Raw genomic sequence first — 19,889 nt, 5'->3', positions numbered from 1 at the left:
CCTGTCTCTACAAAAAATTTAAAAATTAGTCAGGTGGTCATGATGCATGCCTACTATTCTAGCTACTAGGGAGGCTGAGGCTGGAGGATCACTGGAGCCCAGGAGGTCAAGGCTGCAGTAAGCCATGATCATACCGCTGTACTCCAGCCTGGGCAACAGAGTGAGATCCTGTCTCAAAAATTGAAAAAAAAAAAAAAAGGTTTAATGTGTAGAGGGGAAAAGGCTAAATGGAAATGTGTTAAAGTCCTAAGGGTGATCTTCCTCGGAGCAATGGTATAGTGGGTGGTTGCTGTTCTTTTCTTTATACTTTTATGTACTTTTATGTTATGCAAGGTTGAAAAAATGGGCACATATTGCTTTCATAATCATTTCTGTTAAGATAATCATATGATTATAAAAGAGGGAGTGTGTGTGTGAAAGTGGAATGGACCAATCAAATAGAACGGTAGGAAGACCTCAGAAGATATGACACATGAGCTCAACCCCAAAGATGAGAAGAACCAGCCATTTAGTGAATGGGGAAGCCCTCTGGGGAACAGAAGGCACGAAGGAAGGAATAAGTTTGGAATGTTCTAGGTTTTGAAAAAAGGCCAGCATGGGAGAATGATGAAAGATAAGGTCAGAGCCATTGCCAAGGGCAAGGAGGTCATGTAGGACCCATGATAAAAAGTTTGGGAAACCCTTGTAGGGGCCTGACATAATTTATGTTACATTTTTGAAAAATCCTTCTGACCAATATATGAGGAACATTGTAAGAGGCAAGTGTAGAAGTCAAGATCTATTGAGAAGGCGTTGCAGGGGTCCAGGTGAGAATGAGGGTGGTTCAGAGTGGAGAGACAGGGACAAGGTAAGTTGGAGTGTGGGTCTGACCTGTTAGCCATATGGAGGAAATAATTATCATAATAACTATCATGTATGTTTTTAGGGGGCTATATAACTTCAGTATGTTTTCAGTGTTCACATTTGTAGGTTTACAGAGTTTGTACTTGATAAGGTACAGAAGTAAATCACTTCTCAAAAATCATGCCTTTAGAAGCATATATCATGCTTCTATTATAGTAATGATAATAATAGAAGTCTACTGCTAGTTATAAAACTTTTCTGTTCAGAGAAGTCTTCTAGGTTTCAGTTGTTGCTCATTAATGCTCACCACAGCCCTTTGAGGTCGATGCAATTATGCTTTGGAAAAGCTAAGTAACTTGCCAAAGGCCATGCAGCTAAAAGAAGAACACCCTCAATCCCGCTTAACAGACATTAGCTCTGCTTATTTGATTGGTGGCAGTGGAGATGAACAGAAGTGAACAGTGAGCAGAGAGGGGTCTGTACCCCACACACATCCCTGCACCCCAACTGTAAACTGCCTTCCATCATCATTTACTATATCCATGTCCACTCCTGACAGCATCAGTGGCTCAGTCTTATCTACCTGCATCAGGGTTTTAGGCTGCCTCTGTTTAGACAGAGCAAGATTTGGGAGGTGCTGCTAAGACAGCCAGTGGTTGGGTAGAAACAGCACTGTAGTGGATCTCTGCCTGCTCTGTGGCTCATTTATCACGTGTCTCATCTTTAAAAGTTGGGGCTCAGTCTAGGTGCCTCCTGGCCTGAGCACCCCAGAATTCTATGCTAATCCCTTCATTGTGACATGGCCTGTCATCTACTCTTCTGGGAAGACCATCTGCACCTCACTGATATTTGAAGCTCATTGAGTATTGTCATATATCAGCCCGGAAAGTCACAGGGTACAGCAACTCATACTCGCTCCCAGCACCAGGCCAGCCCCATTCTGCCTCCAGGGAGTCACCCAAAATAGAGAGATGAGGGTAAAATAAGACCTAGGAATACTATTTATTTGCCTCCGTGGCCTTTGAACTTGCACATTCAACGTAATGGCTCCTGTGTGTTCTTGATTGTTCCAATTATCATTTTTCCTCTCGAATACCTGAGAGCATTCATTATTTTGCAAGAGATTTGAGTAGAGAATCCCTGTGCCCTAACTTTTCTTTCCTTGATGTGGGATGTTCTTCTGTGACTAGGTAAGTTTATCTCAATGTTTCCCCAAATAATTTCTCAGAATGTTAAATTCATAAAAGCTACCATGAAAGGATAAATAAATGGAAGGAGTTCTGAGGTCAAAACATTTGGGGAAAGAAGAGTCTTTCTCCTTCTGAGGCATTCTCAGTGCACGGTAACCTGTTTATCTCGCTTTGCCTTGCTCTTTCCCAAGCACATTTGCTCAACGCCCCCTACCTTCCCCATACACTTGTTAACACTTTGCAGAACACTAGGGCTCTGTGGGACAGGCTGGGAAATGCAGGTTGACATGCCACTGTTAATACCTAGAAAATTAAGGCAAACTTGTCCCTGAGAGATGTCAGGATAGCACAGTATGAAAAGGCCATGCTTATCAGGGTTCTTATCTGAGAGAATACAGTGGTTATGAGCATGATGGAACTAGACAGTCTGGGTTCAATTCCCCGCTCTGCCATTTAGTTATATGATATGGGGTGTATTACCTAACATCTCTGTATCTCATTTGTTCCTCACTTGGGACATGGGGATGATGACAATGATAATAGTACCTACCTATAGGATAGCTATGAGAATTAAACAAATTAATAAATATGAAGTATTTGGAACATGGGCCTGACTCAGGATAAGTCCTGTTTAAATGTTAGTATCATTATTATTGTTTCTTCAAGCCAGGAATATACTTCATCAATTATGTATACACTCATTCCTTCATTCAGCAAACACTTACTTAATACTACTGTGTCCTAGGCACTATTCTAGCTGCTGGAGATACATCAGTGAATCAAAAACATCAGAGAAAAAGCCCTGCCCTTGTGGAACTTACATTGTAGTGGAATCTACTAGTAATAATGCAAATAGAAAGAAAAATATATGCAAGTTACCCAGGCACTGGGTAGCCTAGTACCTGTCCTATAGTTGTCAAATGGATGGATATATTCTTCTTATTGTTGTTGTTGTTATACAGTAATTGAGCTTGGAGGTTTGAGCTGCCATCTTAGATAAGAACAGAAAGCTAAGCCAATACGAGTGCCATGCCAGTAAGAAAAGGAAACTATTACATAAAGATTAGGAAGAAAAAAGAGAAGAATGACAATTAGGCCATTATCTATGGCCATGAGTTTTATTTAAAATGAGCTGGACCTTTTTTGCCTTCTTTATCTGTGTATCAGATATACAATTACCTCTAGGCAGATTTCCACATTCCAAGACATGAAGACTTTCTAAGCTGCAGCAGACACATCTTTACTTGTAGCAAAACAGAGAGCGATGGGGGCTATTTTCAGATGACTGTAGCTGAAGAGGAAGAATCAAGTAATTCACTCCCCCCAATAATAATTCACTTCTGAGAGGAAAAACTTCTTTGGAAAAAGCACCCCATGAATGGAAGTCTCAGCATTCGCTGAAGAACTTAGTTAAAATCAACTCTACACCTTTTTCATTGATTCTTTATCTCTTCTTTTCCAGAAACCTTCTCTATGTCTACCCACAGAGGCTGAACTTTGTAAACAAACTAGCATCAGCCCGGAACATTACCATAAAGATCCAGTTTATGTGTGGAGAAGATGCTAGCAATGCGATGCCGGTAAGGAGGGAAACGAACATTTGCCTCAAATCAGGGTGGGCTGCTCACCCCTGTCACTTCACACAAGTCCGGGACTGATCAGTGTACAAAGTCCGTCTATTCCAGGCCAATACTGCTCAGTGTGTGCAAGGGCTTCTGTGCCCAGGATATCAGTGGGGAAACAGGGTCAGTCTTACTTGACGATCTCTTTCTCGGCTTATTCTGTAGTGAGCTTGGAACATACAGATCATTTTAGAGGATTAAAAAAAGTCATAAAGTCTTTCCATACTGCCCATAGGACCACCCCACTCTAAAGGCATACAAAGTAAAGAGATGGCTCAACATGTGCGCCATGTTTGCTGAGTGTCTTCCGTGCACAAACTGTACACACTGTGTTATACACACACGGTGTTACACACTTACTCAAGCCTCGGACCACAGTGCTGATGAATACAAAGTACCGCCTAGTAATTATAAACACACACCACCTCCACACCTTCTAGGAGTGGATCTTTGTTCTGAGGCAAAATATAAATCAAATTATTCATATATATATATAAAATGCAGTGTGCTCCAAGGAACTCAAAATGCCAGAATTTATACTTTTTAAACCATCTCCTTCTAAATGAGATGGTGGTTAGCTATTACTATTTCCCATAAGTCATAGAATTCAGTTAATATAACTTTCTTTCTTTTTTTCTTTTTTTTTTTTTTTTGAGACGGAGTTTCACTCTTTTTGCCCAGGCTGGAGTACAATGGCCGCAACCTCCACCTCCCAAGTTCAAGTGATTCTCCTGCCTCAGCCTTCCAAGTAGGTGGGATTACAGGCGCGTGCCACCACGCCCAGCTAATTTTGTATTTTTAGTAGAGATGGGGTTTCACCATGTTGGCCAGGCTGGTCTCAAACTCCTGACCTCAGCTGATCCACCCGCCTCGGCCTCCTAAAGTGCTGGGACTAAAGGCGTGAGCCACTGCACTCAGTTAATATACCTTTCTAAAGAGAAAAAGAAAAAAATCCTTTCTCTTAATGTCCCACCCAAAGAAAAAAAGAAAAAAAAACCTTTCTCCTAACGTCCCACCTGTCTTCCCAGTGCAAGGTGTCTTAAGACAGTGGTGGGGTCCTCTTAGTCCTCCCTGCTCAGACCCCTGGCATGCCACTGCCAGGAGTACAAGATATGCTTGTGCAGATCCTGTGGCAGCCAAGATGCCCAGGCAAGAGTGATTGTGGGCTAAAGTCCAGCCTGTTCTTCATTCACTGAGCCATGGGTTCTGGTGCTGGGATGACTCCATCTAGAGGAAAGAGCTTTTTTTCTCTGCACAAAGGTGAGTGCACTTGTTCATAATGCATCCTAAATGCTGCTTCAGGCCCAAGGAGGCATCTTTTTCTAAATGGCACAAATGTGGATAAGGCAGTGGAGATTCAAATCACCTAAGTGAGTAGGTCTGTATGTTTGAGAGAGAAGAACCTGGAACTGGGGATTTCTCACTCAAGACAAAAGTATGTAACTTTGGCCTGTTGGATAGACCTCTAGGCAGTGAGGCAGAGTGGAGAGAATACTGGTTTTCTAATCTCACAAACATGTGGCCTTTGGTCACTAATATAGCCCCTTGGAACCTCATTTCACCCTTCATAGCCAGTTCCTTTGCACTGGTGTGCTTGGGCCAGTTGTAGTCCCAGCACTTTTTTTTTTCTTTTTGAGACAGGATCTCACTCTTGCCCAGGCTGGAGTGCAATGGTGCAATCTCGACTCACTGCAACCTCTGCTTCCTAGTAGAGGAAGCACTCAAGCGATCCTCTTGCCTCCGCCCCCTGAGTAGCAGGGACTATACGCATGTGCCACCACGCCTGGCTAATTTTTGTATTTTTTTTGTAGAGATGAGGTTTCGCCATGTTGCCCAGGCTGGTCTCCAACTCCTGGGCTCAAGCCGTTCTCCCACGCCGACCTCCCAGAGTGCTGAGATTACAGGTGTGAGCCACTGCTCCTAGCCAACCCAGCACTCTTAATTGTACAAAATGCAGCTCTATGAGACCAGAACATTCTGTTGGCCTGATGATAGTCAATTTGATATACCCAAATGTTACTGATAATTTGATCTTTTCTCTACTGGTGAACAGGTCATCTTTGGAAAGTCCAGCGGGCCTGAATTTCTGCAGGAAGTGTACACAGCTGTTACATACCATAATAAGTAAGTCTATTTCAGCATTCTAAATATATGTCAAGATGGTTTCATCATCTCCTGGTTTTTCCAAGTCCCTTGGGTGGTTCCTCCTAACTGTTTTTATAATTCAGGGACTGAGGGGCAAAGGAAATCCATGCCAGTTCCATGACTCTGTGTTGAAGATGTATAACTTTGCCATTAACCAAGACTGAGAGAAGAATGTGTCTTCAAGAATCCAATATAGTTTTGACTTTTCCGGAAGCTTCTATTCTAGTATGATGCAAAGAGGATGTATTACGTTAATTAAGGAAACACATTTCCTAACTTGCTTTGAGACCCTGGAGGGGACCAGAAGCACAGTCCGGCTCCCCTTGCCCTGTGTGTCCCTGTTCGTTCCACTTGACACCTGCCCCACTGTCTGCCTAGGCTGACCAAAGGAGAAATGGAACACTCATTATTCCACCGGCAAATGGAGTCATGGGATAATGCCTACCCTATTATTCATGTTCCACAGGGAAGGGAGAGACATCTGCACAGTGTTGGACGGAATTGGGTTTGATCCGGGCCTGATAACCTGGGCCTAATTAAGTCCTTCATTTAAGCACATTCTGGGATTGGGATGAGGATTAAGTGAGGTAATGTACATTACATACCTACATTACTTTACAATGTACATAATGTACTTCGTAATTAATGAAGAATCTAGGGCTTCATAATGCAGTTAAATCGGTTCCTTTTTCCTCCTGCCTCATTCATTTGCTTCTACTCTTTGATGAGTGCAGCTAGGTGCTAGGCTTGGTTCCTTGGGTAGAAATGGAAAAAGGAGGTCACAGCAGGAGTCCAAACCTCATCCTTTCTTCAAATTAAGTTGTTGGAGTTTTCCATTGTGTGGGGGAGTTTTTTTTGTTTTTTGCTTTTTGTTTTTCCTGACAAAGCCTTTAGTTCATGAACAGTTTTATGTAAGGGAAGTGTATCTAATAACATAAGCTTGGTCTCAGGGACTTCCAGCTTCAGAGCAGAGTAATGTAAAATGAAAAGCAAAACACCAGGCAAATTCTGAGGAGCAAAGGGGCTGTGGCGTTTTACAATCGGAGAAGTCATCATTCTTGCTAAAAGTTATTTGTGTATAATGTGCTTTTGAAACAGGTCTCCTGACTTTTATGAAGAAGTGAAAATTAAGCTCCCCGCAAAGCTCACAGTAAATCACCACCTCCTGTTCACCTTCTACCATATCAGCTGTCAGCAGAAGCAAGGAGCCTCCGTGGAAACTCTCCTGGGATATTCAGTGAGTCGTTTCCAGCCTGCTGACTCACACTGCAGTTGTTGGTGCATCTGAGGTCCCTGCAGAGATAAACAAACAAATTCTATTTACTTGATTTTTTCCAGTCAGAAGTAGCAAAACATGCTAAGCCACATTATAGCAAGAGGCAGAAATGATTTGCCTTAGCAAATGTCAAATTTCAGGAATGGAAGGCTAGTGGGTGATAGATGTTGGAAGAATACTCATCTGTTTTTTAAAAAGCATTGCAGTGTTCACTGTTTCCAAATTTAATATCCATGCTTCACGTATAGAACTAGCTTTGTCCCCCAAGAAGAAACCATTTTTTTCTTTAAAAGATATAAAAGGTGAAATAAACATTGATGTTGTTCAGACACACACAAACATTGGCTACAGAGAAAAATGCTACTGCTTTAGCTCCAAAAGCAATAAATCATCAATATTACCATTTCAGGAGGTCTCGGAGATTTAAAATGCAAAGAACTGGACAGAAATTACTGCCAAAAAGAGTACTGGTCAATATCTAATCACCGTTTAGTTGCATTTGATTATTGCGAGCTAGATAAATTATCAGAATTATATGCTGTAATAAATACCACTTTATTATTTACATCATCTGTTTCAGTGGCTGCCAATTCTCTTAAATGAACGTCTTCAAACTGGATCCTACTGTCTCCCAGTTGCCTTGGAAAAATTGCCACCCAACTACTCCATGCATTCCGCTGAGGTAATTGGCAAGCTGGCCATCAGCTGTTTCTTGTCCAGCTGTAGTCTTGGACCACCTTCCCAGACCCACTTTTCATTCCCCTGTGGCCATGGATGTTCATCGTGTTCTCAGAGAGCACATTGTTCTGATAGGATGGGAGGAATAACTGACTGTGAAACCTCATTCTTTTAAATGCCACCAAATCAGAATGTTTAGTAGATGCAACCTACACCCAAGGCAGCATAACCTTGCATTATCTACCACAGAGGGATTCCCAGAATAATGTATTATAGAAGAGGAGGCAAACTAAGGCCATTCATAATAAACAACTGTTCCCATCAAGGATCCTTATGAAAGATTCCCAGGCCAGATTCATCCGTTTCTTTCTTGGGTCAGTTGTCACAGCCCTCCGGTAGATACCAAGGTATTTATTCTCCTGCCAATCCCAATGCCAATAGCCTTTCCCACTTCCTGTTTCTGGCACTTTCTCTTGCTCATCCACTCTGCTGCAGTGCACCCATTTAAAGAGAAGCCCAGGTGGATCAACTGAGGTCAGGATTTCAAGACCAGCCTGGCCAATGTGGCGAAACCCCATCTCTACTAAAAATACAAAAATTCGCTGGGCCTGGTGTTGGGCACCTGTAATCCCAGCACTTTGGGAGGCCAAGGCAGGCAGATCACTTGAGGTGAGGAGTTCAAGACCAGCCTGGCCAACATGGTGAAACTCCATGTCTACTAAAAATACAAAAAAATTAGCCGGGCGTGGTGGCGGGTGCCTGTAATCCCAGCTACTCGGGAGGCTGAGGCAGGAGAGTCGCTTTAACCTGGGAAGTGGAGGTTGCAGTGAGCTGAGATCACACCACTGCACTGCAGCCTGGGTGACAGAGTGAGACTCCATCTCAAAATACATAAATAAAAAATAAATAAAGGGAGCCCAGGGGACTGTCCACCCTGACTGCACCAGCTGTCACACTGCTAGCCCACTTCTCAGTTCCTTGCATAGGTTTACATCAATAAGTATTATTTTGAAGTAAATCTCGGACATCATATTTCATTTTTGTCTGCATCTTAAAAGATAAGGGATTTGTTTTTAACCATCACAATACCATTGTCATACTTTAAAATTTTAACTGTAATTTCTTAGTATCATCAAATATTCAGTCACTGATCAAATTTTTAATTATTCCACTAATGATATATTTTTGATGCTTGCTTTTTAAAATTGGTATTCAAATAAGGTCCACACACGGCTATTGATTGTTACATCTCTGGAGACGCTTTTAATCTACAGATCCTCCATCTCTTTTGCTTTCCTTGCAATTTTAAGTTGAAGAATTTCGCAGAAATTTGAATTTAATTTCAACCATTCCAGTCAACTTTCTTCTCTGTTCTTTCGCCATCTACCGTCTCACTTCCGGCTGTTTTCCTCTTATTTTCTTTTTTCCTTAAAGAGAGAACCAACTTTTGCCCTGGACCACAGGCATGTGTCTGGTAAACCAAAACTTCTCTCATCAAAGCCATCTAAGGGGCAATCCGAGTATGTCCACAGACATTTCCCTGATTGGTCTTTATGATTTGGACATCAACACCTTTCAGTAGCCCTCAAAACCACCTTCTCATCATCAAGTTGCACACTCTAATTTCTTAGAACCCCCCATTATCTTTTTAAGCTATAGGAAAGACCTGAGTGTTGGAGAGAGACAAATCTGTGTCCAAAGTCTAGATTCTGCCACTCCCTAGCTGTGTGAATGTTGGTGAGTTGCTTACCGTCTCTGAGTCTCGAAGATGAAACTGAGCCCATATCTGCATATCTGCCTATAAGGTTGCTATAAGCATTAAATGAGATAATGCTTGCCAAACAACAAACTCAATTCCTAAGTAAACATTAATTCCTTTTTCTTACTTGCGCTATGCTGTGTTTATAGATATACCCTTAGCCTCTCTTAGTATCCTTTAAACCTGCACTGTCTGATAAGATAGCCACTAGCTGCATGTGGCTATTGAGGAAAATATGGCTAGTTCAAACTGAGATATGTGCTATAAGTAAAATATGCACCAGATTTCAAAAACTTCATGGGGAAAAATGTGAAATATTGTATTAATAATTTTTTACATTGATTACATATTGAAACAGTCTTTAGGCTATATTGAGTTAAATGAAATGTTACTTTCACATGTTCCTTTTGTGTTTTTTTTTTTTTTTTTTTTAGAGACAGGGTCTTGCTCAGTCACTCAGGCTGGAGTGCAGTGGCGTGATCACAGCTCACTGTAATCTTGAACTCATAGACTCAAGCAATCCTCTCACCTCGGCCTCCTTAGTAGCTGGGACTATAGGCGTGCACCACCATGCCCAGCTAATTTTTTTTTTTTTTTTTTCGTTAGAAACAGGGTCTTGCTATGCTGCTCAGGCTGGTCTCAAACTCCTGGCCTCATGTGATCCTCCCACCTTGGACTCCCGAAGTCCTGGGATTATAGGTGTGAGCTGCCATGCCCGGCCCCTTTTTACTTTTTTAATGTGGCCACTAGATGATTTTAAATCACATATATAGCTCACGTTATATTTCCACTGGACGGTGCTATTTGAGATCACAGATGGCAAACTCAAGTGCCCACAGGATCCAGATGAGTAACATACATGAATGCCTTGTTCTGGTGGCATCTGTTCACTCTGGAGATTGTCTCTTCCCCATCTGAAGGTCACAGCTGTTCCCTTCACTCTGCAGATTGGTGACATGCTGGGATATAAGGCCAATTTTTTCATTTCTTCCAGTACTCAAATGAAGTTAGAAAAGCAGTCTTTTATAGGAAATTTTCAGGCTTTCAAATATTGGTAACTAATTTTTTAAAGTTCCTAATACTTCAAACAGAACGTGTGTGTAGGTAGAGCCCACTTTGGGCCCCAGCTTTTGACCACTTCAGATAGCTTTAAAGGTCTCCATCCCCTGTACACATCTACCTTTCATTACAATGAAAGACACGCACACCTAGGCGAGGCCCTCCTCACTCAACACTGCAGGACATCTCTAAAGGAATGCAATTTCAATGGGAATTTAAGGCAAGAAACTGTCTCTAAGACCTACGAAGGTATTGATATATAAACGTATAAAAGAGTCACTTTGAGTAATTAAAGCAGGAGCCGAGCTGGCCTAGAAACATGTTGGAAACACTGGGAAAAACTGTGGTGAAAGGGAAAGTAATATCGGGTACTCAAAAGTATTAAAATTTCATGTCTTGTAAAGATATTCTATGCTTTGTCCTGACAATTCTGATTAATGGGGAAATTGCTGGGATCTTAATTTATTTTAATTCCTAGAATCCAGAATCATCAATGCTGGTTTGGAACTTAGAGACAGATTACACCCTCTTCTCACAGCATGAGAACAGAACACTAAGGCCCAGAAAGTTTAGTTGAGTCGTCTAAGTAAAAATAACTAGTTTGAAGCGGGGCACAGTGGCTCACACCTGTAATCCCAACATTTTGGGAGGCTGAAGTGGGCGGATCCCTTGAGCCCAGAAGTTTGAGACCAGCTTGGGCAACATGGTGAAACCGCATTTCTACAAAAAATCGAAAAATTATCTGGGTGTGGTGGTGTGTGCCTGTAGTCCCCGCTACTCCAAGACTGAGATGGGAGGATCATTTGAGCCCAGGAGGTTGAGGCTGCAGTGAACCGTCATTGCACCACTGTACTTCAGCCTGGCGACAGAGTGGGACCCTGTCTCAAAAGGAATGAGTAAATACATAAATAATAACTAGTTTGGTGTAGAATTGAAGTTGAATCCAGGGCTCCTGACTCCAAGAACAGTTAGATTCGTTTTCAAGAGAGTTCTGTATTTGTATAACCCTGACATTTCCAGTCAAGTTGCTCTGCACTGCTTGTTAGTAATCAGAAAAGGGAATTGGATTGCTAATCTTTTTTTTTTTCTTTAACACAGAAAGTCCCATTACAGAATCCTCCCATTAAGTGGGCTGAAGGACATAAGGGAGTATTTAATATTGAAGTGCAAGCTGTTTCTTCTGTGCACACCCAGGTAAGGAATGTCAAGGTTAATAATGAAGGTAAAGGTGCAGCAGAGGAGCCTTTGAAGGACAGGCCAATAAAAGATCAATGAAAATCCTTGTCTACAGATAAATAAAAAATAATCCTTTAGTTCTTTGTGGGGACATGCAAACCTCTTTAGGTTTCATTTGTCATTGGAATAGAAAGACCTTACAAAACCGCCGAGCACCTAAAGGAAAGAACCTAGTATCTGCACTGTTGGTTGAGGAACTTTGCAGGGAGACTTGATTTGGAACTCTCATCTGCTGTTACTTCTTTTCCCTCTGTAACTCTGCCACTTTGCCAGCTTTTAAAAAGAAATTCCGTACTCTCTCCTTTACCTGCCACTGTCTGAGTTCTGCATCTGCTGAGACCCCTCTCTTGGCAGTATGCTTACCTGGTACGCTGACCTCTGCTTACAGAACATGTCAGAGCCTAAATTATTTCTTCTTTAGCTAATAATTATTGAAAGGTTCAACTTCATGCACCACATTCTACAAAGAAGTTCATAGCCTCGGTCTGAAACATCATGTCTTAGACCTTCTGGTCTGAAACGCTGGATAAGAGGTTCTACCCATAAAGAGCTATTCGATTGTGTTTGTGAATCCACTGGTGAACATTGATGGTATAAAACCCCATGAGGCCTGCCTTCTCCCTTCCCAGGACAACCACCTGGAGAAGTTCTTCACCCTCTGCCACTCCCTGGAGAGCCAGGTGACCTTCCCCATCCGCGTGCTGGATCAGAAAATCAGCGAGATGGGGCTGGAGCATGAGCTGAAGCTCAGCATCATCTGCCTGAACTCCTCCCGCCTGGAGCCGCTCGTGCTCTTCCTGCACCTGGTGCTGGACAAGCTCTTCCAGCTGTCCGTGCAGCCCATGGTTATCGCTGGCCAGACAGGTATGAACCTGCAGGGCTGGGCTGGGAGGAGGCAGGAGCAAGCAAGCATTGCCTTCTTTAATGAAAAATGATTTCCAGAAATCCAGAGACAATGTGATCTTCCTTTCCACTGATGATGTGTGTTCAAGGGAGGCCAAGTCTTATGCTATTTTTTTTTGAGACTCTCTGCATGTTGGAAAGAAAAAGAAACATTAAAATAGGGTTCTTAATATTATAGCTTTTTGTAAACTTTATTAAATGATTATAGGCAGTCTTTAAAATTCCATTTCTGGTAATTGATGAATTTATTTTACCTTGAAGATATTTTTGTTTTCTTGACTAACAGGAAATGGAACATTTTAAGGTAAGACAACCTGTGTTAAATGGAGGGAAGGAACTCTCTACATTGAAATGCAATGCAATCAATTTTTAAAGTTAAAACATAAACTCACTATTTTAAAGTGTATAGTTCAGTGGTTTTTAGTATAGTCACAAGGTTGTGCAATCATCGCTACAATCTAGTTTTATAACATTTTCATCACCTCCAAATAAAACCCCATACCCTTTAGCAGTCACTCCCTATTCATCCCTCCCCCTAGAACTCATCCGTTCTCTCTTACAGTCTATTTTAAATGCTTACTTTTAACAAATTAACACTAAATACAATGTGTACATTTTCCCTTAGAAATAATCTCAAAAGCTTATCCTGGAGGCATGACCAGAGTCCAGTGGTTCTCCTAACTCTTCCAGGGTAGACTGGCTGGTATAGGGCATCTTTATTTGCCACCATTTTCAGCTGTGCCTATATAGCTCTTTGCTTTCCAGTCCAGCAGACGTCTTTTGGGTACCATCCATATGCCCAGTACTGTACTAAAAGTTGTAGGCTTTGTGACAATAACCAGGAGCATCTCAGACCTCAGAGGACTTATAATATGGCAAAGAGTCAGCAGCACAGGACAAGAGTCCTCAAAGGGACACAGCTAAATTTTGCAGTGGTTGTGGGGAGGGTGGTATCAAAGGAGAGAGTGAGAAAACATCCATCTGGGAGGATGCAGGAGGTCCACATGAAGAGATGGCCTTGAAGAAGGGATAGAGTGAAAACCGACAGAATAGGGGCAATGAGATGAGTGCAGCCCTGCAGAGAACCAGAAAAGTGTGGGAGTGTCAGGAAGAAAGTCAATAGCACAGTTGGTGGTGGAACAGAAGCACGTGTGGAAGTGGGCTGGGACAGTGAAGTGAGAGGGCTTTTAGAGCCAGGGAGGGGCATGTCCTCTTAATCTCCCACTCTGCTTTGCACCCTGATATGCATCTTTTGTGGTTCCACAGATCAAACGTCCTGTGTTGGAGGCTAACTTTTCATCCATGTAGCAGTCGCCTCTCCAGCTAGATTCTTGCAGAGCTCTGCCCTCCTTCGATTACTTTCTGTGCCCCCACATATGTGGCACACTGCTTTGTATGTTCCAGCTAGTCAATACAGACTTGTTCACCAGACAAAAATATTTATATGTTTTGAGCAGCTTCTCCACAGCAAGTTGCCACCTTGTGGTGTGAGGACCACAGGGTGTTGGCATAGGCAGAATAAGTGGAGGTGGCGAGTCTACAAGCATTTATTCAGAACCTATTCTGTGTCTATGCAATGGAAAGCACAGTGGGGGCACAAAAATGTGAGAAATGCACTTTGCATGGGAAGGATTCCAGCTTTCACAGGCAGTTTACCACCAGACACGGCTGGAGAATCATGTAACTCAGTTTCACTTGAGCCCTGTACTGTGTGGAGTCAGACGGCTTCGTGGAGGAGGTGGGACTTGTGCTGAGATTCACAGGGTCGGTGTGATTTTGTGGATAGGAGTGAGGAGGGCTTCCTAGGCGGGGACAACAGCATGAGCAAAGTCTCAGAGGTAAGAGAGCAGGCATGATGGGACAATACAATGACTGCCTCATTTTCAGGGATGTCGAACTGAGCCAAAAAGGGTACAAGGTTAGATAAGTATATTGGAGCCAAACTATAGAGGCTTAGGGCACCAGAACAAGAGGGTCTATGCCGTAAATCAAATATGTATGGGCCCACTGTGGGAATGACTTGATATGCAAACATTTTTAGGTTAATCTGTACAAGAATCAGGGTTGTGCAGCACATCTCAAATCATAGTGTCCACAACAGTCACGTGGGCATCTTGTAAAGATGCAGAACCTGATTAATACACTCTCTGGGGTGGGGCCTGAGATTCTGCATTTCTTAGTAGCAAGCAGGTGATAGTGGTCGTGTGTGTCCGCAGCCCGCACTGAGTAGCATCAGTTTACAACCTGGCTTAGAGAAGGGGGACGTCTGGACAGTCTTGTGTCTTTGTCATTAAAAACCATCAATGCTATTCAGTGGCAGGAGGAGGAAGGTCAAAAGAGGGAATGTGGAGGCATCTGTGGTACTCAGAGCCAGCATGCCAGAGCTCACCAAAACCATTTACCCTTCCCAGGCCTAGTTAAATTGGTCAGCGGTCAGGACTCATTGTCACTGTCCTGGAGAAACTTCCACCTCGGGCTCCTTAAGGACCAGCTGTGGGACTACCCATTTTTCTCTTGGTTCCTCAGCCAACTTCTCCCAGTTTGCCTTTGAGTCCGTGGTGGCCATCGCCAACAGTCTGCACAACAGCAAGGACCTGAGCAAGGACCAGCATGGGAGGAACTGCCTGCTGGCTTCCTACGTGCACTACGTCTTCCGCCTGCCAGAGGTGCAAAGGGATGTGCCCAAGTCAGGTAGAGTTACCCTGAGTGTGGGACTCTGGTGGGCAGGGCAACGCCACCTCCACCCCACTGCAGTGTAATCCAAAATAAAACATCCTATGCTGGGTGCAGTGGCTCAAATCTGCAATCCCAGCACTCTAGGGGGCTGAGATGGCAGGATCACTTGGAGCCAGAAGTTGGAGACCAGCCCAGGGAACATAATGAGACTCTGTCTCTACAAAAAATATAAAAATTAGCAGAGCGTGGTGGCACATACCTTTAGTCCCAGCTACTCAGGAAGCTGAGGCAGGAGGATCATTTAAGCCCAGGAGTTGGAGGCTGCAGTGAGCTATGATTGCACCACTACACTCCAGCCTGGGAAACAGAGCGAGATCCCATCTCTTCAAACAAACAAACAAACAAACAAACAAACACCCTAAAATTCCATTTTCGTTTTCAGGACAATACAAAACTTGCATGAATGCTGAAATTATGTGTTTCTTTATAGATCTTTCTTCCTCCCTCCTTGCCTCTTTTTATGCTCTAAACACTTATTTTGTCTGCTCATTTGGTAATCCCTCACTGGTCTTTACCCACTTGCTAATTTTATGATTCAGCTGAGAATCTCTTTTTTAAGATGGAGAAGTGGTGACTGATGCCTAGGATTCTAGTATAATAAAGGAAATAATATATATCCAATGGCAGTGGTTCTTAAACTTTTTGTTATAAAAAAAAATCCCTTTTCACATTTCCCTCAAACTGAACTATTGAAACAATGGTAATGCATTTCCCCAACTCTTCTTAATTATTTACATAAGTAATAATCAAGTAGAACTTCTTGTCAGCATGATATAAAAATTAGTGTCAGTGAGTTCACAAAATTGCAGGCCCAAATAAACATGACACTTTTGTTGGTCTGCGCAGCCTCATTTCTAGTAAATCTGAAAATTTGATTGAGTTTTAAAAAATACTAGTGATGTGGCTGGGTGCGGTGGTTCATGCCTGTAATCCTAGCACTTTGGGAGGCCAAGGTGAGCAGATCACTTGAGCTCAGGAGTTCAAGACCAGCCTAGGCAACGTGGCAAAAGCCCATTTCTATAAAAATTACAAAAATTAGCCAGTCGTGGTGGCGGGCGCCTGTAGTCCCAGCTACTCGGGAAGCTGAGGCAAGAGGATTGCTTGAACCTGGGAGGCAGAGGTTGCAGGGAGCTGAGATTGTGCCACTGCACTCCAGCCTGGGGGACAAAGTGAGATCCTGTCTTAAAAAAAAAAAAAATTAAATAGTAATATCTCATAGACTTCCATAACCGCTTGTGAAAACATGTCAACATGTAAAGATGAAAAACAGCGCTGTATACATCATACACCGTAATCCTCACAAGGTTCAGATGACTCTATGGATTTTTGAATCTGAGAAAACCTCACTGCATGAATTGTAAAGTTGTCATTTAAATATTGATAAATTAAAAATATCCACATTTTTAGCTTCTCATGAGAAATCAGAAGCTCTAGCAACCCTGGGGTCCATTTCCCGATGGCAGTAATAGACTGGAGCCAGTAGTACCCCCTGCCTTTGTAAGAGGCATGTGTTGGCTGTTTACCATGATCTCCACCACTCCCTGGTGCCTTATGCCCCATCTACTTCTGTCCAAAAGATTGCCTCCTACCCCAGCCGGGATTTGTTAAGAAGACCCTAATTCCAAGGCCTAATCCAGTGGCTTTTCATCCACCCCTATCCCTCTTCAATTCCTTCTTAAACTCAGTAAGTAACTCTGTTCCCCTGTCTGTTGACATGTCTCTGCCTGGTGGGGTGCAGGCGCTCCCACTGCCCTCCCAGACCCTCGGAGCTACCACACGTATGGCCGCACATCAGCTGCTGCTGTGAGTTCAAAGCTGCTGCAGGCCCGGGTGATAAGCAGCAGTAACCCAGACCTCGCGGGGACACACTCCGCAGCAGACGAGGAAGTGAAGAACATCATGTCTTCAAAGGTAGGAAAGGTGTCAAACCCTGGAAGGGGACACAGGCTTTTGTATTTTTTAAGTAAAACTTGGAGAAGTAACACAGAAGCAACCACTACTGCTGCCCACCATGCTGGTCAGATGCTTTAATGCTCAGCTTTGGAGTGATTAACGTTCTTTAGAATAGATTAAGACCATTCTGACAGATGCAGCAGCAAGACCAGCGTCTGAGGATTTGCTGAGAACTACTTAGCTTGGGTAGCAAAGTTTTAAAGCATCAGGGGTTTAGCCACATGGAGTCATGTGGCTAAACCATGCATTTTATTTTCAAGGAAAAAAAAATAGCTTTGACTTTTGATACCTGGAAAGGTTGCCTTTAATTTAGTTTTGTTTCTTTAATACCTACCTCTTACGTTCATTAACATCCACAGATTGATTATCTCACAAAAAAGTCCAAAGGAACAGCTGGGCGTGGTGGCTCATGCCTGTAATCCTAGCACTTTGGGAGGCCGAGGCGGGCGGATTACTTGAGGCCAAGAGTTCAAGACCAGCCTGGCCAACATGGTGAAACCCTGTCTCTACTAAAAATAAAAACATTGGCCAAGCACGGTGGCTCACACCTGTAATCCCAGCACTTTGGGAGGCCGAGGTCGGTGGATCACAAGGTCAGGAGTTCGAGACCAGCCTGGCTAACATGGTGAAACCCCGTCTCTACTAAAAATACAAAATTAGCCAGGCGTGGTGGCACATGCCTGTAATCCCAGCTACTCAGGAAGCTGAGGCAGGAGAATCGCTTCAACCCAGGAGGCAGAGGTTGCAGTGAGCCAAGATTGTGCCATTTCACTCCAGCCTGGGCAACAAGAGCAAAACTCTGTCTCAAAAAAAGATACAAAACATTAGTTGGTCATGGTGGCGGATGCCTGTAATTCTAGTTACTCAGGAGGCTGAGGCAGGAGAATCACTTGAACATGGGAGGTGGAGGTTGCAGTGAGCCGAGATTGCACCATTGCACTCCAGCTTGGGCTACAAGAGCGAGACTCCGTCTCAGAAAAAAAAAAAAAAAAAAAAAAAAAATCCCAAGGAGCAATGCCAAATTTTACAAGCATATAAAAACTGACATCCTGAGAGTGTTGATGGCTTGCCCTATGTTGTTTTTCCCTCTATGAATTCTTTATTTTTTTCATGGTAAAGCTTTACTTTCAGAACAGTTTTAGAGTTATGGAATTATATACTCTATACCCAGTCTCTCCTTTATTAACATTTTACATTCGAATGGTACTTCTGGCACAATTAGTGAACCAATATTCATGGAATATTATTCATTAAGTTCGTCTTTATTCACACCTTCTCAGTTTTTCTCTAATGTCCTTTTTCTGTCCCAGGATCCCATTCTGGATGCCATATTACATTTTGCAGTCTTGCCTCCATAGGCTCCTCTTGCTGGGAACAATTTCTTAGACTTTCTTTGTTCTTCATGACCTTGACAGTTTTGAGGAGTAATGGTCAGGTATTTTGTAGATTGTCTCTCATTAGGAATTTTTTAAAGATTATGATATTATTCACATACCATAAAATTCACCCTTTTTTAAAAGATGGAGTATACGATCCAACAGTCTTTAATCTACTCACAAAACTACCACAATGAATTCTTAGCCTGAATTTTTTCTCCAATGATCTGTGGCCTCAGGGTGGCTGAGCTATTAGAGTAATATCATTTCCCCTGATAAAGAGAAATCAGAATCTCTAGGTTTAGACACAGACACAGTTTCACCCTTACAAATTCCACCCACTTGACACAGTGTGGTATGAGGAAGGAAATCTGGAGACCAGGGTTTGGGGCTGGGCGCCAATACTGCCCCGCTGTGTGGCCACGGGAAAGTCAATTAACTGTGCTGGGCCTCATGTCCTCATCTCTGCAGAGGTCCTGGTCCCTGGATGAACTTAAGAACCATCTACCCTGGATCTTTTAAAAACACTGGATTTGGCCGGGTACCGTGGCTCATGCCAGTAATCCCAGCACTTTGGGAGGCTGAGGTGGGCAGATCACGAGGTCAGGAGATCGAGACCATCCTGGCTAACACGGTGAAACCCTGTCTCTACTAAAAATACAAAAAATTAGCCGGGTGTGGTGGCGGGCGCCTGTAATCCCAGCTACTCAGGAGGATGAGGCAGGAGAATAGTGTGAACCCAGGAGGCGGAGCTTGCAGTAAGCCAAGATCGTGCCACCGCACTCCAGCCTGGGCAGCAGAGCGAGACTATGTCTAAAAAAATAAAAAATAATAAAAAATAAATTTAAAAACCACTGGATTCACCCCCTGAGATGCTGTGTAGCTTGAGCCATCAGGAATTATTCATATTCTATCCTTTTTGACTTAAAAATCAGTTCAGGGATGTGCTGGAGTGAGCTCGTACCTGTTCCCAAAAGCTGATTGCTTAGTTTTCCAGAATTTTTTGAGCCAGTTTTGAAACAGACATTGTTAAAATTAAATCGTATAAACTTAAAATTAAATAAGTTATATTAAAAACAAAGGTAATCTGAATGCAATGTGGTATGCTAGATT

At 42.9% G+C, this 19,889-nt stretch overlaps 1 protein-coding gene across 25 annotated transcripts in view; it reads left to right on the top strand.

Annotated features, from left to right (window-relative positions):
• DOCK8 (dedicator of cytokinesis 8) overlaps positions 1 to 19,889 on the top strand; it is a 252,223-nt gene that overhangs the window by 151,314 nt on the left and 81,020 nt on the right. For all 25 annotated transcript variants that reach the window (XR_008536987.2, XR_001720634.4, XR_010148794.1 and 22 more), the window contains 8 exons: positions 3,496 to 3,613; positions 5,709 to 5,779; positions 6,899 to 7,037; positions 7,657 to 7,758; positions 11,671 to 11,766; positions 12,438 to 12,672; positions 15,238 to 15,402; positions 17,186 to 17,358. Coding sequence is in view for 17 of the 25 variants with exons in the window: in XM_016960514.4 (XP_016816003.3) it covers positions 3,496 to 3,613; positions 5,709 to 5,779; positions 6,899 to 7,037; positions 7,657 to 7,758; positions 11,671 to 11,766; positions 12,438 to 12,672; positions 15,238 to 15,402; positions 17,186 to 17,358 (1,099 nt within the window). In the remaining 8 variants the exon portion in view is untranslated. The remainder of the gene's footprint in view (positions 1 to 3,495; positions 3,614 to 5,708; positions 5,780 to 6,898; positions 7,038 to 7,656; positions 7,759 to 11,670; positions 11,767 to 12,437; positions 12,673 to 15,237; positions 15,403 to 17,185; positions 17,359 to 19,889) is intronic.

The sequence above is a fragment of the Pan troglodytes genome, chromosome 11, assembly GCF_028858775.2.
Source record: "Pan troglodytes isolate AG18354 chromosome 11, NHGRI_mPanTro3-v2.0_pri, whole genome shotgun sequence".
Lineage (NCBI taxonomy): Eukaryota > Metazoa > Chordata > Mammalia > Primates > Hominidae > Pan > Pan troglodytes.
The sequence above is the reverse complement of the archived record's forward strand: the minus strand, read 5'-3'. Positions and strand labels throughout refer to the sequence as shown.